The following is a 20709-nucleotide window of genomic DNA, read 5'->3' on the forward strand; positions in this document are numbered from 1 at the left end:
GATTTTTAAACGTCATTTTTTGTTACTGAAGCATTAACTAAGAATTACACAAATGATTATCAAAAATTTATTTTTTATATCTTGATGCTGTATTTCAATAACTTTACGGTATAATTTTTGTAAGTTTAAAACCATGCAAAACTAAACATTATGCTATTTGGGAAATTTATACATGTGAAATTATTTTAAAAAACAATTAAACTGTAAAATTCAAGATTCTGGTTGTCTGGTGGGGGAGGAAGCAGATGATGCAAGCAAGAAGATAAGGAACCTATCAGTTTTATTGTTCTTTGCCCCAAATTAGATGGTAGGTAAATGTGTATTATACTACATATATATATTTCATATTTCATATATATTCCTTTACACTTATGAAATATTTTGTAACTAAAATGAACATTCATAGAAGAAAAACTTCTTGAAAATTAACATGTGACAGCAGAAAAAAATTACTTCAAAGTTAAAATGGAAAAATGCTCCGGAATTTAAATTAAAAAATGAAGAAATGAAAAAACTGGAAGAGAAGAGAAAAGGTAAATTAGAAGGTCAGTAAAAAACGATCCACCTCTGAGTTAAGGGGAAATTCAGAAAGAGAAACCAAGAGAACATGAAGAGAAGGAAAAAAAAAAGAAATAATACAAAGTAATCTCCTGAACTGAAGAGTTTTCAGATTAAACAAGTCTACCAAATTACCTGAGCACAAAACTCTTTTTCCCTTAGAGGTATACCCTTAAAGTATTTATACATGACTGACCCATCCACGACATCATCTGGAAATCTCAGAACATTAGGAATAAGGGGAAGGTTTTTAAAACCTACAAACTGGAGATGGGCGGGGGGCGGGGGGGGGGGGGGACGCCAGAGTGGGAGATTGCTTCTCAAATAGCAACCCTGGTGGCTAGAAGGGAACGGAACCAGGACATAAAATGTTATGAGAGAAAAATTTCAAACTAATTCTATGTCCAGTCAAATCAAGCATAAAAGAAGAATAATTGTGTAGGCTTATAACACCTTAAAAAAATTTTGCCCATTCACCCTTCTCAGAAACTTACTTAGAGGGTATCTCCATCAGAGCAAGGAAAGAAGATAAATGATGCTAAGAAACAGGGCAAAGAGAATCTCCTAAGGTTGGTAAAAGAAAATTCTGCTATTTTAAGCTTGGAGAGTAACTAAGCCAGAGTAGGGCAGAGAGAACACACATTTTCAGGACCCCCTCTAGGTGGGGACGGAGAGGAGATCCAAAGACTGTCAGAAGTTTGCAGATGAATTAAGTATGTAGAAAATGAAGCAAATAGTAAAACAAAGTAACTGGTAACTCCAAAGTAATTGTTCTGTGAAGAGTACTTTACCCAATCGTAATAATGTGAACATTTACCCAAATATCATGAGCTATCTACAGCAGGAAGATAGGAGGAAAGGAAGTGAACATGTGTATGTGGTAGAAGTGGAGATGGGGATGGGGGCAAGCAGCTAAAGGGCTCAGATCTCAGCTTCCATAGTAGGAAGGCAAGAGGAGATACATAAAACAAAGGAAAAAAAAGTCAAGAGATAGAGCATAAGCAAGTTGTTTAGGCACATGAAAAGAAATACCAAAATACGCAATTTGATGTATAACTGCCTCTAGGACACAGAAATTAACAACAGGGTCAAAAAAGTGCTTCTTTTCATTGTGAATCTAGTAGTACTATCTCGCTTTTTAAGTTACTTACATATACTGTTCTTTAAACATAAAAATTAATTTCAAAAAAATGTAAATATTAAAGAAAGGTTAAATAATAATAATAATAGTAATAATAATAATAATAATAGCCATTTATTTTCCCAAGCACATACTACCTATGGGAAACATGCCAGATTCTTTCATAAATACTATTACTATTCCCTCAGGTCAGTTTTGCAAAGTAGGATTATCCCAATTTCACAGACAAGAAAACTGAAAATGAAAATAAAAAAGGAACACTTTTAAATGTTTTGTTTCTTTTATGTTTTATTTGGTCCTTTACCTTTCCAGCAGTAGCAAAATATTCACCATCAGGGGACCATTCCATCAAATGCACAGATACTGAGGTCCTAAAAAAAAACAATGTTAAACAGTCAGCATTTTAAAAATCTAGAACACTGTATATGTAAATGGTCAAAATCTATATATAAATGGTCAAAATAAGATTTTCATAACTAGAGTGTTTTCTAAAAATAAAAAATTTCACCTCCCCAAAAATATAAATTAATTAATAAAACTAATCTGAAGTTTACTTTGGGGGTCCAAAGAATACAATCAACATGCAGAAAAGATATCTTCACCTATATGTCCTACCAACATCTTAAATATAACATGTTAAAAATTGAGCTCACCATCCTCCCTGGCCAATCGGTCCCCTTCACATAATCCATATTGTCAATGGTACAGCCATTCTTCCACTAAAGAACAGCTGGCAACTTTCATCACATCTTCCCCTTCCCCACCCATATCTCATCCATTAATGAGTAATTTCCATATGTCAACCTTATCTACTCAAGTCCTGAGGTTATAACTATGTAAATATTTTTGTTTTTAAATAATCAACTGCAACATAGACTGAAGGGTAATATTATAATGGGTTTTGGTTAGAAAAGGTCCACTTCCTAGGCTTCTAAATGTAATAGTACTATCACTGTGGAAAGGGAATATATTTTAGGAAGCTTTTTTTAAAATTAATGAACAAAACAATTCAGATACTAACTTGCACTGCCAGATGCACTTCCAATCATTTAAAACTGGAGGAATTTTATTATCAATTTCTTCCTCCTCTTCCAGAATGTCACCTCCTGGAGGAGCCCACAGCTGAATAGAATCAGTTGCTGTCAACAATCTGTTATCTGAAATTTAAAGAAAGTTCTGATGAATAAACAAGAATTATATGGAGAAAGAAATGAATATGTGGGCTTGTCTTTAGGTCTATAAACTATTCTGCAAAGAATAAGCAATACTGTCTATGAAAAATAGTTGGGGCATATCCATTTTAAAGTTCTAAGAATCCACTACCCAAGAAAGAGTAGTTCTCAGGAGAGACATGAGAACAAAAAAAGAAAAGATAGTACTGGCAAAGGGCTATTGTATGTCACATAAATCTTAAAAAAAAAAAAAAAAGTATAACAAAACAAACCCAAAAAGTTCTGATATATAAACACAGAATGTTCTCAGGATATACAACTTAACTAAAGATTAATGAAATTTGTTTTTCTATGCGGACCATAAAAATTGCCCTCATTAATCATGACTGTAAAAAGAGGCAACAGCCATTATCATTAGAGGCTTCTAATCTTTCAAATTTAAAGACAATTAATTTCCTAAAACACAAATAATAAAATGAGATAGGGGTTTTATGGGCCCTATTTCTGATTTTATTTCAGTAACAGTAAAGTACAGCACACATTAACTAAGAAAACAAATCATCACTGTTTCTTGTAATAAGACATTCAAAGGCATAGGAAAAAGCACAGAACTAATAGTAAATTAAGCACTGTACAAAGCAGTGCATACCAACACTTATCCACTAGCAAAAAATAAATATACTACTGATCATTTTCTTATTATGAGACTATATCACATTGTAATCATACATTTAAAATCCACATTTACTCTTCATAATCTCTAAATATAATTATTAAATACCTTGAGGGTCCCATGCTAAATTGTACGTCACAGAGCTCAAAAAAAACTGCCCAGTTTTAAGCCACTGACACTTGAGTTGCTGAAACATAGAAAGAAAAAAAAAACATAGGCTTTTTAAAGTAATTTCCACAAACACTACCACTGTATAATTTTCTTTGACTTAAGACCTTATGATCTAAAACAAAGATGTAGGGCAGCCAGGGTGGCTCAGCGGTTTAGTGCCACCGTCCAGGGTGTGATCCTGGAGACCCAGGATCGAGTCCCACATCGGGCTCCCTGCATGGAGCCTTCTTCTCTCTCTGCCTGTGTCTCTGCCTCTCTCTCTGTGTGTGTGTCTCTCATGAATAAATAAACTAAAAAATATATTTAAAAAATAAAAGATGTAAATACTTCACTATTATATTCGAAATATTGTTTCTAAAATAATATCCAATAGTTCCACTTATCATTTATTCTACCATAACAAGCGCGTGCCATACCCAAACAAAGCATATTATCTCAGGCTTCCTTCCATGTCTATAAACAAATTCTCATACTTAGGATATGCTGCTTCTCTCTCCTCTACCTGCAAACCGCTATGCTTACATCAAGATCCAGCTACATCATCCCTTTTGCGGTGTGGCCTCTTCTGACACCCTGGCAGCACTCAGCACTCTGTATTCTACCATTATAACAGTGGTCACACTGGAGAATTATCCATTCATATGTCTGACTCTCCTATTAAATTCTAACTCTGCAGAGCAGTAATTATTCCATAATAAGCTTGTGTCCTGAGTAATGGAACTTGTGTCCTGTAATGGCTGGAACATATGCAGATGCTCAGTAAATGTTTGTGAAAACAAAATAAAAGCACATTAGAAAGAAATGTAAATTATCATAATCTGATGGACTCAAGGTCTAAAATAAAACTAGATATAGTTCCCAAAGTCAATAAATTTGAACTATACAATATATACAATCCACAAACCTATATTACACATGTCATATTTATTTGAATATTTCCGCGTTTTTTTCCTTACCATTTACATTCTAAAAGCTTTAAAAAGATTTAAAATGTAAAAAGCAAAGGCCTTTCCCATGAAATACAGTAAGTAAACAAAGTTCAGACATTTATTTGTGTAAATAAATATAAAATGTCCTTTTATGAAAGTATAGTGTAATGTAAAGCCATGTCACCCTAGGCAAGTTCTACATTAATTGCTTGGCAAGTAATAATAGTTTAATAAACAACAATTCCCTCTCTACTCATATTTTTTAAATACTTAATACTTCATTCAAGATATCATAACTATTGAGAATAACTGCAAAACCTGAATTTCATTATCCAAAACTATTTAAAATAATTGCAAAACCTGAATTTCACTATCTAAAAATAATTTTATATTTTTTAAAGAAAATGTTTTTTTTAACCCTACCACTGCTGATCAAACAAAAGTCAAAACAGTATTTCAAACACTGATTAACATCTATTTTTAGAGTAATAATCAAATCATTCCTACAACTAGAGAAATCCCTAATAGTCTTTTCTTTAGCATTTCTCACAGTGCAATATGTGGGCCAACTCCATAGCAGAAATTTTGAAGATGAGACCTGAAATCTGAATTTTAATATGTACCCTAGGTGACTCAAGCACTCTAAGATGTGACATCCACTTCCTAATACTATCATATTTTAAATTGCATCTATAAATTTAACTTAAAAACTGTTTTTTTGAAATATGAAAAGAAATTATCAAATACATATATTTAATGAAAAATATCAAACCTACTTTTTGAATGCATTTATGAATATTTTTTTAATTTACTACTAACTATATATATATACTCTTGGCATTCAGATTTCACGCTGGTACTTTTGACTATTCATAAGTGATAATGGCGTTTTAATGTCCATAGTAATTTTTTAAGGGCTTAACAATTCCAACCATATAAGGTTTTCTCAATTTTAAGTGGAATTAAACATAGCACCAGAATGAATCTAAATGGTTCTCAATGTAATATGCTAGACCACTCAGCTGATTAGTTTACCTAGTTCCTAACTCCTTCATTAAACAAGTATTTATCTACTTTTTTATTTTTAAAGATGTTATTTATTTATTCATGAGAGACACACAGAGAGAGAGAAGCAAAGACACGGGCAGAGGGAAAGGAGGTTCCCTGCAGGAATCCCAATGTGGGACTTGATCCCAGGACCCTGGGACCATGACCCGAGCCTAAGGCAGATGCTCAACCACTGAGCCACCCAGGAGTCCTAAACAAATATTGAGAAGCATCTACTATGTTCCAGATCCTGTTCTAAGTATTTCAGAAGCGTCGGTGAACAAACGAAACAGAGTTCCATACATACCCTCATGGAGTTCATACTTTAAACAGTAAATAACAAATAAACAAGATAAGTGCTACGGAAAAAAGTTAAAAATAGGAGGATGGGGGGATAAAATAAAGGTGGTAGAAGCAAATGGCAGTTTTTAAAATGGGTGGACCCCCCCTAGAAGGTATTACTGAGCAGAGATTTACAGGATCTGCAAGAGCGGGCCCTGAAGCTAGCTAGAGAAACAAACTTTCCAGAGAAGAGAAAAAACAACTCAAAGACCCTAAGAGGGGAAAAGTAACTGTTCAAACAACAGTGAGAATGCCAGTGTGGCTGGAGTGACATCAGAGAGGACAGAAAGAGTAGGAGTTGAGCTCTGAGAGGTGGTAAGTGGTTACTGAAGTAAAGAAAGGCTACGGTCTATTCTAAGGCTTTTTGGCTTTGAGGCTGAGAGAAACACGGAGTTTTCAGGAGAGAAGTGTGTCATGACCTGCTGCTGAGAATAGAGAAGGGGAGAGAGGAACATAAAACATAGAGACTATGCTAGTAATCTAGACAAGAAATAACAGTAGTTCAACTAAGGTAGATCCAAATTAACATGGGAAATCTTTTAAAAAAAATTTTTTATTGGAGTTCAATTTGCCAACATTTAGCATAACACCCAGTGCTCATCCGCCAAGTGCCCCTCTCAGTGCCCATCACCCAGTCACTCCAACCCCCCACCCACCTCCCTTTCCACTACCCCTTGTTCATTTCCCAGAGTTAGGTGTCTCTCATGTTTTGTCACCCTCATTGATATTTTCACTCATTTTCTCTCCTTTCCCTTTATTCCCTTTCACTAATTTTTATATTTAACACAGGAAATCTCAATTAGCAGTACTGTAGAAAACTGGACTTCTAAAATATCTATATCCCTAGTGAATGTAAAAGATCTTACACCATATGGCACCAGACCAACTTCACATGGATATTCACCTTCAGCCCTAGCTTCTAAGGAGCTCCTTACTGCTACCCACCGGATTCTACACTTACCTCTAAAAAACGTCTACTACCATTTAATACTTACACAATTTCTCTTGTGAGAATTTATGCCCAAGGGCTCAAAAATACAAACAGCATTACCATATGAAGCTGCAATCTAAAAAGAAATGAACAAAGCATTAACATTTAGGAAAAGAAAACATCCTTTTCACATTAATAAATATATAATATATGTAATACAATATATATACATATATATAATACAATTACATATAATATAATCCCAATATAGTATTTATGATTTATTCCATTCCATAAATATAAGTGAAAAAGTACTGGACTTAAGAATCTCTTCTCCGTTGCCAAAATTCAGCAGGCTTTATTTTACATATCAAATACCAGGTTGATCTGTTCAAAGAAATCATCCTTTTCTATAAGAATTTTTTAAACATAGGAGCAACTTTATTAACAAAGATACATTTCAATGGCACATCTGTCAGAAATTTCATAATCCAGAGAAAATAATATAAAAACCACGAAAAGTAGTAAAAGACATCAAAAAAGTACTAAACAGGTATGCAAAATATATCAAATAAAATGACATTAATTATACCACAAAACAAAAAACACCAATGGGGAAAGCCATCTAGAAGGAATAGAGAAAATGGATGAAGGAGAAATCAGACTCCTCTCCAACTGGAAGAGAAAGAGCTGACATAGACATCTAAATGAACTGAAGTTAGAGATTTGGGGGCCAGCTGGATTTTGCTTCAGGACACACATCTGATAAAAAGGGACATAAATCCCTCTGTTCCTAGAAGATACCAGAACCTGTTTTACAGTAATTCCTTGAAAGCTAATTCTCAGCTCGTCCTCTTCTCAAAGGGGAATCAACTTCAAGGAATAGACCAAAAACAACCTCTGCTGACATCCCCAAAGGTTAACCTATAAAACGAAATCACATATATGTTCTTTTAAGGCCAGACAAAAAGGTCTGTCATTTCAGAGCACTCTCACATGTAAGAGTGATTTTCACTGTTACTTAATATCTAACACTCTTTCCAAGAAAAAGCTTTTACTCCACAATGGTGGGGAGGAAGCTACTTACAATGCCCAGCTGAGGTAAACACTCAGGCAAAAAGTGTTATGAATGATCACATTCAACATGTCAGTGAATGAATAAATGATTACAATTACCTAACATAATAAGGTCATAAATGCAAAGTTATCACCACAAGGACTGGGAATAAAGGAAATAAAAGAAGACGGAAATAAAAACAATAAATCAAAAGTACCAGTTTTGCTTTTTTATTTTCAACCAGGTAAGGAAAAGTCGGAACATGGTTATGAACACCAAAGCCTTACATGTGAAAAAAAACTTTGCTCCCAGATAATTTTATTGTGATTGTCACCAGCACATAAATAATTTATTAAAACCCATCTCTGACAACTACCATACAATTCTAGACAGGTTTAAAGATACTCTATTTGGCTTAGGGAGATGAGCACTGAAAAATTAATGAAAGAAATCTGGTACTGTCAGTGCTTTCTAAAGAGTAAGCAACATTTAGGGGAAAAAAACTGAGGGAAAAAAATCAGAAAAGCAAGAAGCAATTATCAAAAACAGCAGGAAATTCAGTGTTTCAATACCAGGTCAATTATGTCACTAGACTGTCATATCATGCCACATTCATACAAATACTAAAGCTTGATACAAGCAACAGAGTGGGACACTAAAAAATAGTATAATAAAAATTTATTATTTGGCATGAATTTGTATCATTACTATTTATCTCCATGAAAATTCCGATTTTACATATCTTTGATAAAATTTGTTACTTCTCAGTAAAGAAAAAGTTTTCGAACATTAAGACTATTTAAATTATTACCCTAATTACATGAAAAGTCTCGTTTTTATATTGTATAGACATTTAACCCTTCTATACAATACTGGCCTTACTGAACTGCTAGAGTACACAGCAAATATACTATACTTACTTTACATATAACCAAAATTTGATGTATATTACATTTGATGTGTATTTTGGGGAAGAGGTACATTTGATGAAATGTAAATTACTTCATTTTTAAATTTAAATTCAATTTGAAACTATCTCAAAAATAAGGCCTCTGTTTGAAAGTCTAAATGAATAAACTTTAAAATTCTTCATTCAACAAACTTTCATTAAATTAACAGAAGCTTTACAAAGCAGCTGCTATATGATGAATATATTAGACATTAACAATTAGCTAAACTTGATAAAAAAATTTGATGTTATTATAATTTGGGTGAGATAAGGGATGCTATGCAGAGAAGATGAAAGTTTACTTCCTTACTATTGGCTTAATAGTTGCTAGAACTATCAACTAGCATATCAGTATGCACAGAATTGTGAGGCCTAAGGATCTTTTAAGACCGTATAATGGGTAGAATAATTATCACATTACCAGCTTAATGGCTCCTTTCAATTTGTAGACATCCTATCACTTTATCCACCAATAACCATCTAGGCAAGCATATTAATAAGAAACTGTAGGTAAGCCTTGTATAAAAGGATAGGAATACATTAAAAGATGACATTTAATAAGGTAATTAAATCCCTTACTCTTCCATGTTGGTTAGAACACTCCACACAGCTGACTTGAATGTTTCCATGCTTAGCACCAGGAATGATCTGCACACATTCAAAGTCACTTGCCAAAATAACAATATCACAGCCTGATCCATACGCCTAAAAGAGAAAAATTTTACAGTATATATGAAACTTGTGAATTATACTTTAGATCTTACTGCCACAATACTTTGACACATTTTACAAAAATAGTTAATGTAAAAAATGAAGATATCAATTTACAAATAAGACAATAAAAGTCACATCAAAAATAAATAAGTAAAAGTCACATTAAAGAAAAACAGGATGATGACACCCCATGCATTATCTTTCAACAAATAGTACTAACAAAGAAAGAATTCCTCTAATTCTTAAACACTACAGCTTCTATCCCTGCAGATCATAAATCTTCCTGTTTAATCTTTTTTACTAAGCTCATCTTAGTAAACCCCCAAAGAATATAACCTCCATCTGAGGGTAATAAGGCAGTGAAGGCTGCAATTGTGTTCCAGGGTTCAAACCAGGCTTGAGAAAGATCAAGAAAGAAATTAGATGCATTTTCCAACACAAATCCACGTGGCTTAAAAAGCTAGTGAAGTAGGCATGAACCTTCAAGGCAGAATTACATGCACTAAGGCAAACTCACCAACTGCCTATCAGTGAATCCATGAGGCAGCCTGCCTGCCCCCTCCCCTCAACATCATGAGGCATGAGGGAGAGAGGAAATGAACCCAAAGTGGTTTCACACACACACAAAAAAATTAATTAAAATAAATTTAACTTAATTTAAAAGTAAACTAGTTTATTTAAAATGTTGATAAGTGTAACTATACAATCTGCAAAATGAAACTCAAAATTAAGTTCCTGGAAAAGTCCCTTGTTCAACATAACTATAATAAGTAAAACCAAATGTTTCTTCCTATTGCCACACTTCTTGATGTGTACTATTCCTGTTTTGCAACTTTGTGAATTTTATGAAGACATAAAGGGCAGAGATTAAAGGATACTTTTCCTTTTTCTTTGGAACTCAACTTATGAGTAAGTATTCTAAACAACCTAACAATCTAATTCTCAAATGAAAAAGCCCTGTTAAAAGCTACATATATATACATGTGTGTATATACACTAACAAAATAATTTAACAATAATATATCCCACTATCTCTACACCTTTAAGCAATACAGTTCTGTCCTACAAAATATAGACATCCAACAGCCAGGGTTGACATGTGATGACATGACCAGCCGTATGTGGATAGGAAAGGTCCACATACAGCTGCTAATGAAAGAGGGAAATGAAACCAAAGACCAGGCAGGAAGACAAACACTACTTCTACTGATGCCTAAAATTTCCAACGTTGCCAAAATCCCGCTGTAACTAATATAAACCATCTTAAACTCATGTATTTATAAATACCAGAAAGTTCACCAAAAGAAAAACAAAGAATTTTAGGCAAGGGAAATATAGAAAAAAATCACTTATGGGAAGAAGTAACTACTTACACTCTTACAGACAAGGTGGATTTGGTATACCATGCATTCAAAAAAACTAACCTGAAAGGGAATATTGAGTGCAGGCAAAAGAAATGTTTGCATCACTCTGTTGATTTTTAAAATTATATTATTAGTCCTCACCACAAAAAAAGGGAAAAAATTCTGTAACTATGTATGGTGACAGATATTAACTGAACTTACTGTGGTGATCATTTTGCAATGTATACAAATATTGAGTCACTATTTCAGAGTTGTACCTCTGAAAGTAACATAATGGTATATGTCAATTAAACCTCAATAGAAAAAATTACATTAAAATGACAAAAATAGGGACGCCTGGTTGGCTCAGCGGTTGAGCGTCTGCCTTTGGCCCAGGGTGTGATCCTGGAGTCCAGGGATCGGGTCCCACATAGGGCTCCCTGCATGGCCTGCTTCTCTCTCTGCCTGTGTCTCTGCACCACCACCACCCCCATCTCTCTCTCTCTCTCTGCATCTCATGAACAAATAAATAAAATCTTTTTTAAAAAATGACAAAAATAATCTTACCTTTAAACAATATTTCAAAATTTCCAAAGTGCTTTATAGTATTAGCCCAACAAAGCAAAGTGATGAAAAGAGCATAAACTTTACTTTGAAATCACATGTGCAGGGTTTTCAATTTGGGTTCTGCCATACTTAATGATCTTAAGTTACTCGAACTGTCTGAGAATTTCCTTGTGGTAAAATGGGAGAAATAATATTAACCTCTTAGGATAATTATGAAAATTAAAATAGAAAATCTGTTTGCATAGTGCTTAGCACACATCATTCGTTAAGAAAAACAAAACAAAACAAAAAAACAGTGCATGATGTTCCAAGCCTGTGCCAGAGACGGGGACTACACAGCCACAGGATGTGGTTCCAGTGAGTCTAGTGGGAAGATGACTAAATGAATCACCAGGCACAATTAAATGACAAACTGCCATGACAGAGATATCCACAAACTACCAGAAGACAGAAGGTAATCAATAAATATATCACTCCCCCTTTAATCTTTGCAATAAATCTAAAAGGAAGGTATCATTTCTTTATACAAAATTCATTACTTTGCCTGAGATTACATAGTAAGCAGAAGATGTTCAAATTCTGGTTCTTACAATTCTTGGGCTATTTTCCCCTATATTATATGTCAAAGACACTAAAATATTCCAGATATTAGTATACCTGCTTCTCTAAAGATGGGCCATTCCTAGCAACTGGTACTAGAGACAGGCTTTTACTGCTCAATCACCAAAAAGGATATTTACTCTTCCTTAGATATTCATAATTGCTGGATCTTTTCCAAGGGACATGTACCATACTCCTTAGCTGTAGGGAATCCTGCCATTTTTCTGATCCTGCAATAGTTCTCAAACCTGGCTCCATCAAAATCACCTAAGGAACCTATTTAACACAATTTGCTTAGTCCCACCAACTTCCTAAATCACAATCTTCATGGATAAAAGAATTTGAGAATATCTACCAAAATTTTAAATATACCCTTCACTCAAACAAATCTTTATTTTACACTATAAGCACACTTACAAAACTCTGCCAAAACATACGTAGAAGGATAGTAACTGGCTTATTATTTATAACAGCAAAAACTGAAGATAATCATACTGTCCATCAGTAGGGGAGGTTAAATAAATTACGGAATATCCATACACTGAATCACTATGTAGCTACTAAAAGTTTAGAGACCACTAGTCTATAATGGTCTCAATGGGACTCCTGGGTGGCTCAGCAGTTGAGCACCTACCTTCAACCCAGGGCGTGACCCTGGAGTCCCAGGATCAAGTCCCACATCGGCTCCCTGTGTGGAGCCTGCCTCTGTGTGTCTCTCATGAATAAATAAATAAAATCTTTTTAAAAAATAAAAATAATAATAAAAATAAAATGGTCTCGAATTCCTTATCAAACTAGTAATTCCCATAAAAATAGAACAAATGTGTGTGGTACTGGATTCCTAGATCCACAATAAGGCAATGCCTACAATTTTATACAATATCCATGGTCATAGCTAGAACAGAAGCCCTTAAACCACTGCAAGCAAACAACCTGCAAAAGTACAGGGAAGACTATTATTACTCTTTAAAGAGTCTAAAGTAGGGAAAAATGGGAACCTCATAATCAGTCAAGATTGAATCACATGCATTCTATAACTGAAGGCTCGTGAGATTTTAATTATTTATATAAATGTGTTTAGTATCTGTCAGGTTCCCACTATACTGGAATGTCTATCAGAGCAAGCAACCATGTCTTATTTATCTCTGTACTCCTAGCACCTAGCATAAGCAGCCTTCGATAAATATATGTATAACAAACAAATGATCCAAATCTTCCTAATTTCTGGTTCCAGAAGTCTCAATACCTAGAAACAAGGTCAAAGAACATGGAGTTCAGACAGATGACATACGTCATTGCTAATAATAATCTGGCCAAATTTACAATAGTAGCTACACAAGGAAAGAAAGATTTGGGCTGATTTCCAGCCTAATAGTATCATGGATTTAGAAGATCTACCAGAAGGGAATCTATCAAAGCCCTCCTTAATAATTCACTATTTACTGAAAACTTACTATAGTAAGGCCATCTGCTAGGTCTTTATGAACACTGTATATTCACAGGCCACTTTATAAAGATGTAGAAACTGAAGCCCAGAAAGGGTAAGTAGTTTGTTCAAGGTCATAGAGTAAGGATTCATTTGCTTATAATAAAGCTTCTGTTCTTTCCCACTACATCACTCCATCTTTACTCTGTCTTCTTAGTGCTAGAAGGCCCATGTTCATCTTTGTAATCTCAAGTATTTACCACAGCACCTAGCACAGAGTTAAGTACTTAGTAAAAAAACAACTGCTAAGAAGGTTATACAAAAGCTACAATTACAAAAAAAAAAAAAAAAAATACAATTACGCAGGAGATTCCCATTCTCTCAATTTTAGGTCAAAAGCAATTCTGTTTCCATTCTTCTTTTTCAGAATTCAGTCTTACTAGAGAAAGAAACTGCAGTGCAGGAGGAAAAGAGGGTACTCACTGAGACTACACACAAATACTAAAATGAACCCAGGGAATAGGGGAGTGGGTTCCTTTGTACTAGGTAAATGATGTATCACTGATTTAACGGAGTATAAACTACTCCACATGTGGGAGATAAGCCACGGGATCATTACTGTAAAGCAGGAAAAGGGGCAGCAAGCCTGCAGCAAATGGAATCCCTTAGCCAGGTTCTTCTTCCCTTGGGTTCTTGGCAGAACCACTCCTGTGCCACAATACCACATACCAGTGTCCTGCACTAAGAACACTACTGACCTATAAAATTTTTCATCTCAAAGTCAAGGATACGGTTTGGCCCCAACAGATAGATAAGGCCTAAGAAAAGAGAACGCATTTTAGAAAAACACACTTGCCTTCCATTCATGTGGGAGGATTTCTTTTATGGAAGAACTGAACTGTCTTTATGATGATAAAGAATAACAAGCTGACAACAGTGAGTCATAATAAGAGATCATTCTGTAGTACAAGCCCTAATGTCAAAGACATGCTTTAAATAAATTAATCTTCACTTAAAAAAAAAAAAAAACTGTAGTTTCAGGACACTAAACCATCCTTTTAGGAAAGAGAAAAGTAGTATGTGCCTTGAGAAATGAAACCGAGTTTTCAACCCAAAGTCTAATGGATGTAAGTCATAGATGGTCTCAGAAAGTCTCCAAATTCCTGGAAATTACATTGAAAGTCATAAGAACATGCTTGTTTTCCTGAATCCACAGATCTCATTAGTTTGTCCAGAAGAACCTCTCCTTTAGACACAGTGACATGGTATGTCCTATTTTCTCACAGTAATTCTACAGAAGCCAAAAATTTGAGTATTTCTTATTACCAAGATTCTTTTCTGTTTTTAGCTGTGACACCCAAAATTTCATTAGAAGAGCCTTGTCAATTAGTTGAGGGTGAACAACAAAGTCATGCTCTTTTTTTCCTTACCAAAATTTCACTTAAAGAAAAAATTAAGTATCTTTTTTTTAAAATTAAATATCTTCTAAAGTCATACAGTACTCTGAATTAACATACTATCATTATCATAATAAAGTAATGCTGCCTTCCCTAGAGGGTTTAATGTCATTGTGATTAAGTGTATCTGAATAGACATAACACAATTATTGTCCTAACTTAGGTTTTATGTATGATTGCCTTAACATTATTTTAAGAAAAGTAAACTAATACTCATATCCCACAAACTTCTAATTTTTTAGATTTCCTTTAAGTCTTAAAGTGTAAAGAAACATTTTTTAAAAAATCCTACACAAATATAAATTTTCCTATGTGAATATAAAATACAAATAGATAAATTACACTGGCATTTTCTATGGAATACTTGGATGCTTTAATATTCTGGTGGTTACAGGGTCAAAGTTAGAGGTCATTGACAACTGCTGACATGTACCTAAATTTAAAAGAAGAAAAGCACTGGTGAATTAAGAGGTATTAAGCATGCTGAGAGGTTTATCTAATTTAACAAGGTATTGTGGTCTTACCAAGAATACCAAGTGTCACTGTTAAATTCCCACCTCTCCCTGATAGTGAATTTTGACTCATGTAAATACATTAACCCTTCTACAAATGAGGGCATGTGTCATTAAGAGCTAAAAAAATAATTACAAGCATTTTAAGAGGTACCATTTATTGGAAGCCTACTGGGTAACAGATACTATACTATGCATTCTACATTCCTAGTCTCTTTTTCAAGACTGCAGTAATCCCAGAAGTTAGCTATCATTTCCACTTTAATATGCGGAAAGGGAAGTTCACAGGATTTAATCAAATTCTTAAGTAGCAAGGTAAATACGAGGCTGGGAGGCAAATTCAGGTCTCTTTATACTGTTTTATCCACTTCACGAATGACCATCTTTTTTTTTTTTAAGATTTTATATATATATGTGTGTGTGTGTGCGCGTATATACACACACACACACACACACACACACATATTTTTTAAGACTTATTTACTGAGCCCCATGACCACCTTCTTTCACTTTGTTTTCTATTGCTCAAATTTTTGTTCTTCTCATTGGTTGGGTAATTACACAAATTCATTTAAATTCTTCAATGCTGCTGTGATCTTTGCTCTATAACAAAAAGCTAAAGACAAGACAGGGTTGTCTGGCTTTGAGAGTCACTTGGTTATGCCGAGTTATCTACAGAAAACATCTTAAGAGGACCAGTCTTGACCTATGAAAAATCTTACAATCAAGAAAATGAAGCACAGATTAACAAAAATTTCCCAAGAAAACATCCTTTCCCTTTTCATTTTATTTATGTAATTAAATACCTAACTGCTATACTCCTCAGAACTAAAAATTAACTTGTAGGGGTGCCTGACTGGCTCAGTCACTGGAACACTTGACTCTTGATCTTGGGGTCATGAGTTCGAGCCCCCTATTGGATTTAAAGATTACTCTGAAAAAATTAACTTTGGGATGCCTGGGTGGTTCAGTGGTTGAGTGACTGCCTTTGGCTCAGGTTGTGATCCCGGCATCCTGGAATCGAGTCCTGCATTGCACTCCCTTTGGGGAGCCTGCTTCTCCCTCTGCCTGTCTCTGCCTCTCTTTGTGTCTCTCATGAATAAATCAAATCTTTAAAAAAAATTAACTTCTAAAACAAATTTTTGAATGGGTCCCTTCTTAAGCTAGAATTTTCATGTATCACTTATCCACAAAATCCACCTACAAGTTAAATAACCATCTTAAATGTTTAATTTTAATATTTTCACTAAGATTTTTTTCATAGAAAAAGTAACAACACTAATTTAAAAACTAAATAGGGAAATTAGTTCACCTTACCCTTGGCCACTCCTTCTCATTCCCAAGAAGCAATCATTTCAGTTACCTATGAAATGTTTAGGGTATATATAAGTGTATCTATGTGTAAACATTTTATTACATAAAGGGATTATGCAACACACAATTCTGCAACCAGTTTTCCACTTAATTAACAATTTATCTTGGAGAACTTTCCTTAATAGCATAGAAAGAATTGTCTCATTCTTCTTAATAGCTGCAAAATCTTCAATTTCATGGCTTTGTCATAATTAGTTTGTACTCTTTCACTATCATAAAATGTTCTTCAGTGAACACCTATGTATTTATGATATTACACTTATGTGTGCAAGTATACTCAAAGGATAAATTCTAAGACATAGTTTGCTGGGTGAGTGATTAATATCAGTAACTACTGGTAATTGCCCTCCAAAGATTTTATTCCCCATATATAAAAAGTACCTTTTTCTCCACTTCCTAACAGATAATTATCAAATGTTTTTATCTTTCCATTCTAACAAAACCTGGTGTCATCCTGTTGTTTTAATTTGTATTCTTATTGGGAGGAAAATTGAGCACCTTTCCATTTATTTATTTTATTCATTTATTGACCACTTATATTCTGTTCTCTGAAAACTATTCTTGTTATTGTCTGGTTTTTTAATTTAAATTCAATTAGCCAACACATAGTACATCATTAGTTTCAGATATAGAGTTCACTAACTTATCAGTTATATATAACACCCAGTGCTCATTACATCACATGCCCTCCTTAATGCTCATCACCCAGGTACCCCACCCCCACTTCCCCTCCAGGAACCTTGTTTATTTCCCATAATTAAGAGTCTCTCATGGTTTGTCTCCCTCTCTGATTTCTTCCCAGTTTTTCCTCCCTTCCCCTATGATCCTCTGCACTGTTTCTTATGTTTCTTATGTTTCATATGAGTAAAACAATATAATTGTCTTTCTCTGGTTGACTTATTTTGCTTAGCAAATAACAGCCTCTAGTTCCACCCACGTTGATGTAAATGGGAAGATTTAATCCTTTTTTGATGGCTAATACTGCACTGTATACACACACACACACACACACACACACACACCATCTTCTTTATCCATTCATCCGTAATGGCCACCTGGGATCTTTTCACAGTTTGGCCATTGTGGACATTGCTGCTATACACACTGGGGTGCAGGTGCCCCTTCAGATCACTACATTTGTATCTTTGGGGTAAATACCTAGTAGTGCAATTGCTGGGTCATACGATAGCTGTATTTTTAACTTCCTGAGGCTACTGGTCCTTTTTTTTTTTTTTTTTTTTTTTTTAATTTATGATAGTCACAGAGAGAGAGAGAGAGAGAGAGAGTGAGAGAGAGAGGCAGAGACCCAGGCAGAGGGAGAAGCAGGCTCTATGCACCAGGAGCCCGACGTGGGATTAGATCGCAGGGTCTCCAGGATCGTGCCCTGGGCCAAAGGCAGGCGCTAAACCACTGCGCCACCCAGGGATCCCTGGTCCATTTTTTTAACTGAGTTTTTGGTACTGTTGTTCTGAATTATTTATAACAGCAGTTTATAGATTAAGGAAACTCACCCTTTGTCATATGTAGCTAATAAGTTAAAAAAAAAAAAAGACCAAATGCCTGAATTAAAAATATATTAAGCAAAGGACAAATCATTATTTTTCATTGAAATCATATATTTATATAGTACACAATTCCAATTTGAAAAGTTTTATAAATAGATCACAATAGGCCATGGACTATTTTAAAAGCCCAATTAATGGATTACTTTATATGTTTACATACAAAAAATATACAAACTTATTGAGATTTCTCAAAATGAATTTTAAGTCCACAAAATAACAGTATTTATCAGTAATATATTCAGCCTCCTTTGTCCTTCCAAGCATCTATACCTAAAATCAAAGCCTTAACCGTTATCAACGACTGCCCCCCACACCATCCCCCCGGAAAGAGATAAGCCTTCTGCCAGTGAGGCAGAAGCCCATACTACAGTTAGAAAAGGAGGAGAAGATAGTATTTAAACAAACGGTTCTTCTTTCCACATGACTTAGAATAGACTTTACTAATATGATTCAATCATCCTAACAGCCTAAAGTCCACTCAAGATGCTGAATGAGGAAAAAAAAAATGCTGAATGAACAGAATAAATAAATGAGAAACTAAACAGTATGCAAAAAGCTTAGAGCAAAAAAATCACCCTAGGTCAAGAGACAGGTGAAGTTAATTACATGCATGGTAAACAAAGGGGATTGTTTCTTTAGAAACAACTCACATCAGGAAATGCAAAATTAACAGACTACTTATAGTAGAAAAAAACCCAAGCTGCAAGCTGAATGAAATACAAAACTTAATAATATATAAAAACAAAAATCTATGGCTGAAAAAAATCGAAGAAAATTTAAGAAATGAGTGGGGAAAAAAAGAAATATTACAAGTACTTGTGATTAAATGGTAAGAAACAAAATAATTCTTGTTTTAATTTCTTCCTAACAACCCCAAAGAAATGACAGATCCGAAAGTAAAACTTTAATTAAAACTTTGTATTTTAAAAAATCTTAAATATTAGTTAGAAAGTAGCCAATTTTGATAATTTACTGACAAAATAGATGGAGCTATAACAAACTTCTAAATACTACACTAGAGAGAAAGACACCTGCAGCACAACCTATGCCTATTTCTATCACCCTGAACAAAGTACAAATATATGGGTTTTTTTTTAATTTACTGATGCTAGTAGGTAATATCTGAAAAGCAAATGAGACCTTATAAAGAGAAATATGCAATAATTAATTAGTTTGCTTTAATAAGCTATTACAAAATCAGCTCTATCTCCAGCTTACATGCATTTTCACAAAAAGTAGGTCTGGAAGCAGAAATCAAAAATCATCTATTCTAAATCTGTCAGTTCTAAGAATAAACCATTCAAAGTATTACTTACCAAAAATTCCTAAAGGAAATCACAGCAGTATTGATAAAAATAAGTCTATACATGGCTGGCCACCATGTATAGAAACCTAGAACCACCTTTCAGCTTCAGATTTGTTCTCTAAAGCTTGGGATACACAACAATTTACTTCATAAAGAATAATGAAGTAAAAGACTACTTTTTTTAAATGGCTACTTCTAAAGAAATAGAATAATTTCTTGACATTAAATTATGAGAAATACAGAAAATAAGTGACTCAGTATTTTGTTAATTGTTAACACATTTTATTAAAGAATTTTAAAGTTAATAGTACATTAATATATACCAAAATTAATATGTAATATTTGACAATTTCCACTTATTTTGTAACTAATGGAAATTTCAAGATACTCATTTAACCTAAGTATTGATATTTTGAGGGAGATGGTCCTGACAGTGTTCCAAAAAATATTTCCCAAATGATTAAACTATTACATTGTTACTCTCAATTCTGTCAATTTGATGGAAAGAATATATCCCTGAGAATCTAGAAATGCTAATACTGACTATAACAATCTCTATAGATATTTCCTTCATCAGTAAAATGGAAAGACCGTAACTAGATCGCTTCTGAGATCCCTTTAATTTTTCAGTTGTGTGCACAAATTTGCTTCAAAAAGTCCTGAGATAAGGGATACCTGGTGGCCCAGCAGCTGAGCGTCTGCCTTTGGCTCAGGGCGTGACCCTGGATCCAGGATGGAGTCCCACGTCAGGCTCCCTGCATGGAGCCTGCTTCTCCCTCTGTGTCTCTGCCTCTCTCACTCTGTGTCTCTCATGAATAAATAAATAAATCTTAAAAAAAAAAGTCCTGCTAAAAAGATCAAATAATCTAGTGTGC

At 34.2% G+C, this 20709-nt stretch overlaps 1 protein-coding gene across 1 annotated transcript in view; it reads right to left on the reverse strand.

Annotated features, from left to right (window-relative positions):
• DMXL2 (Dmx like 2) overlaps positions 1–20709 on the reverse strand; it is a 152932-nt gene that overhangs the window by 109809 nt on the left and 22414 nt on the right. The window contains 5 exon segments of the mRNA XM_035708792.2: positions 2004–2070; positions 2721–2856; positions 3653–3731; positions 7029–7100; positions 9550–9675. Of these exon segments, the coding sequence (XP_035564685.1) occupies positions 2004–2070; positions 2721–2856; positions 3653–3731; positions 7029–7100; positions 9550–9675 (480 nt within the window).

This window comes from Canis lupus, chromosome 30, assembly GCF_003254725.2.
Source record: "Canis lupus dingo isolate Sandy chromosome 30, ASM325472v2, whole genome shotgun sequence".
In the NCBI taxonomy this organism is placed as follows: domain Eukaryota; kingdom Metazoa; phylum Chordata; class Mammalia; order Carnivora; family Canidae; genus Canis; species Canis lupus.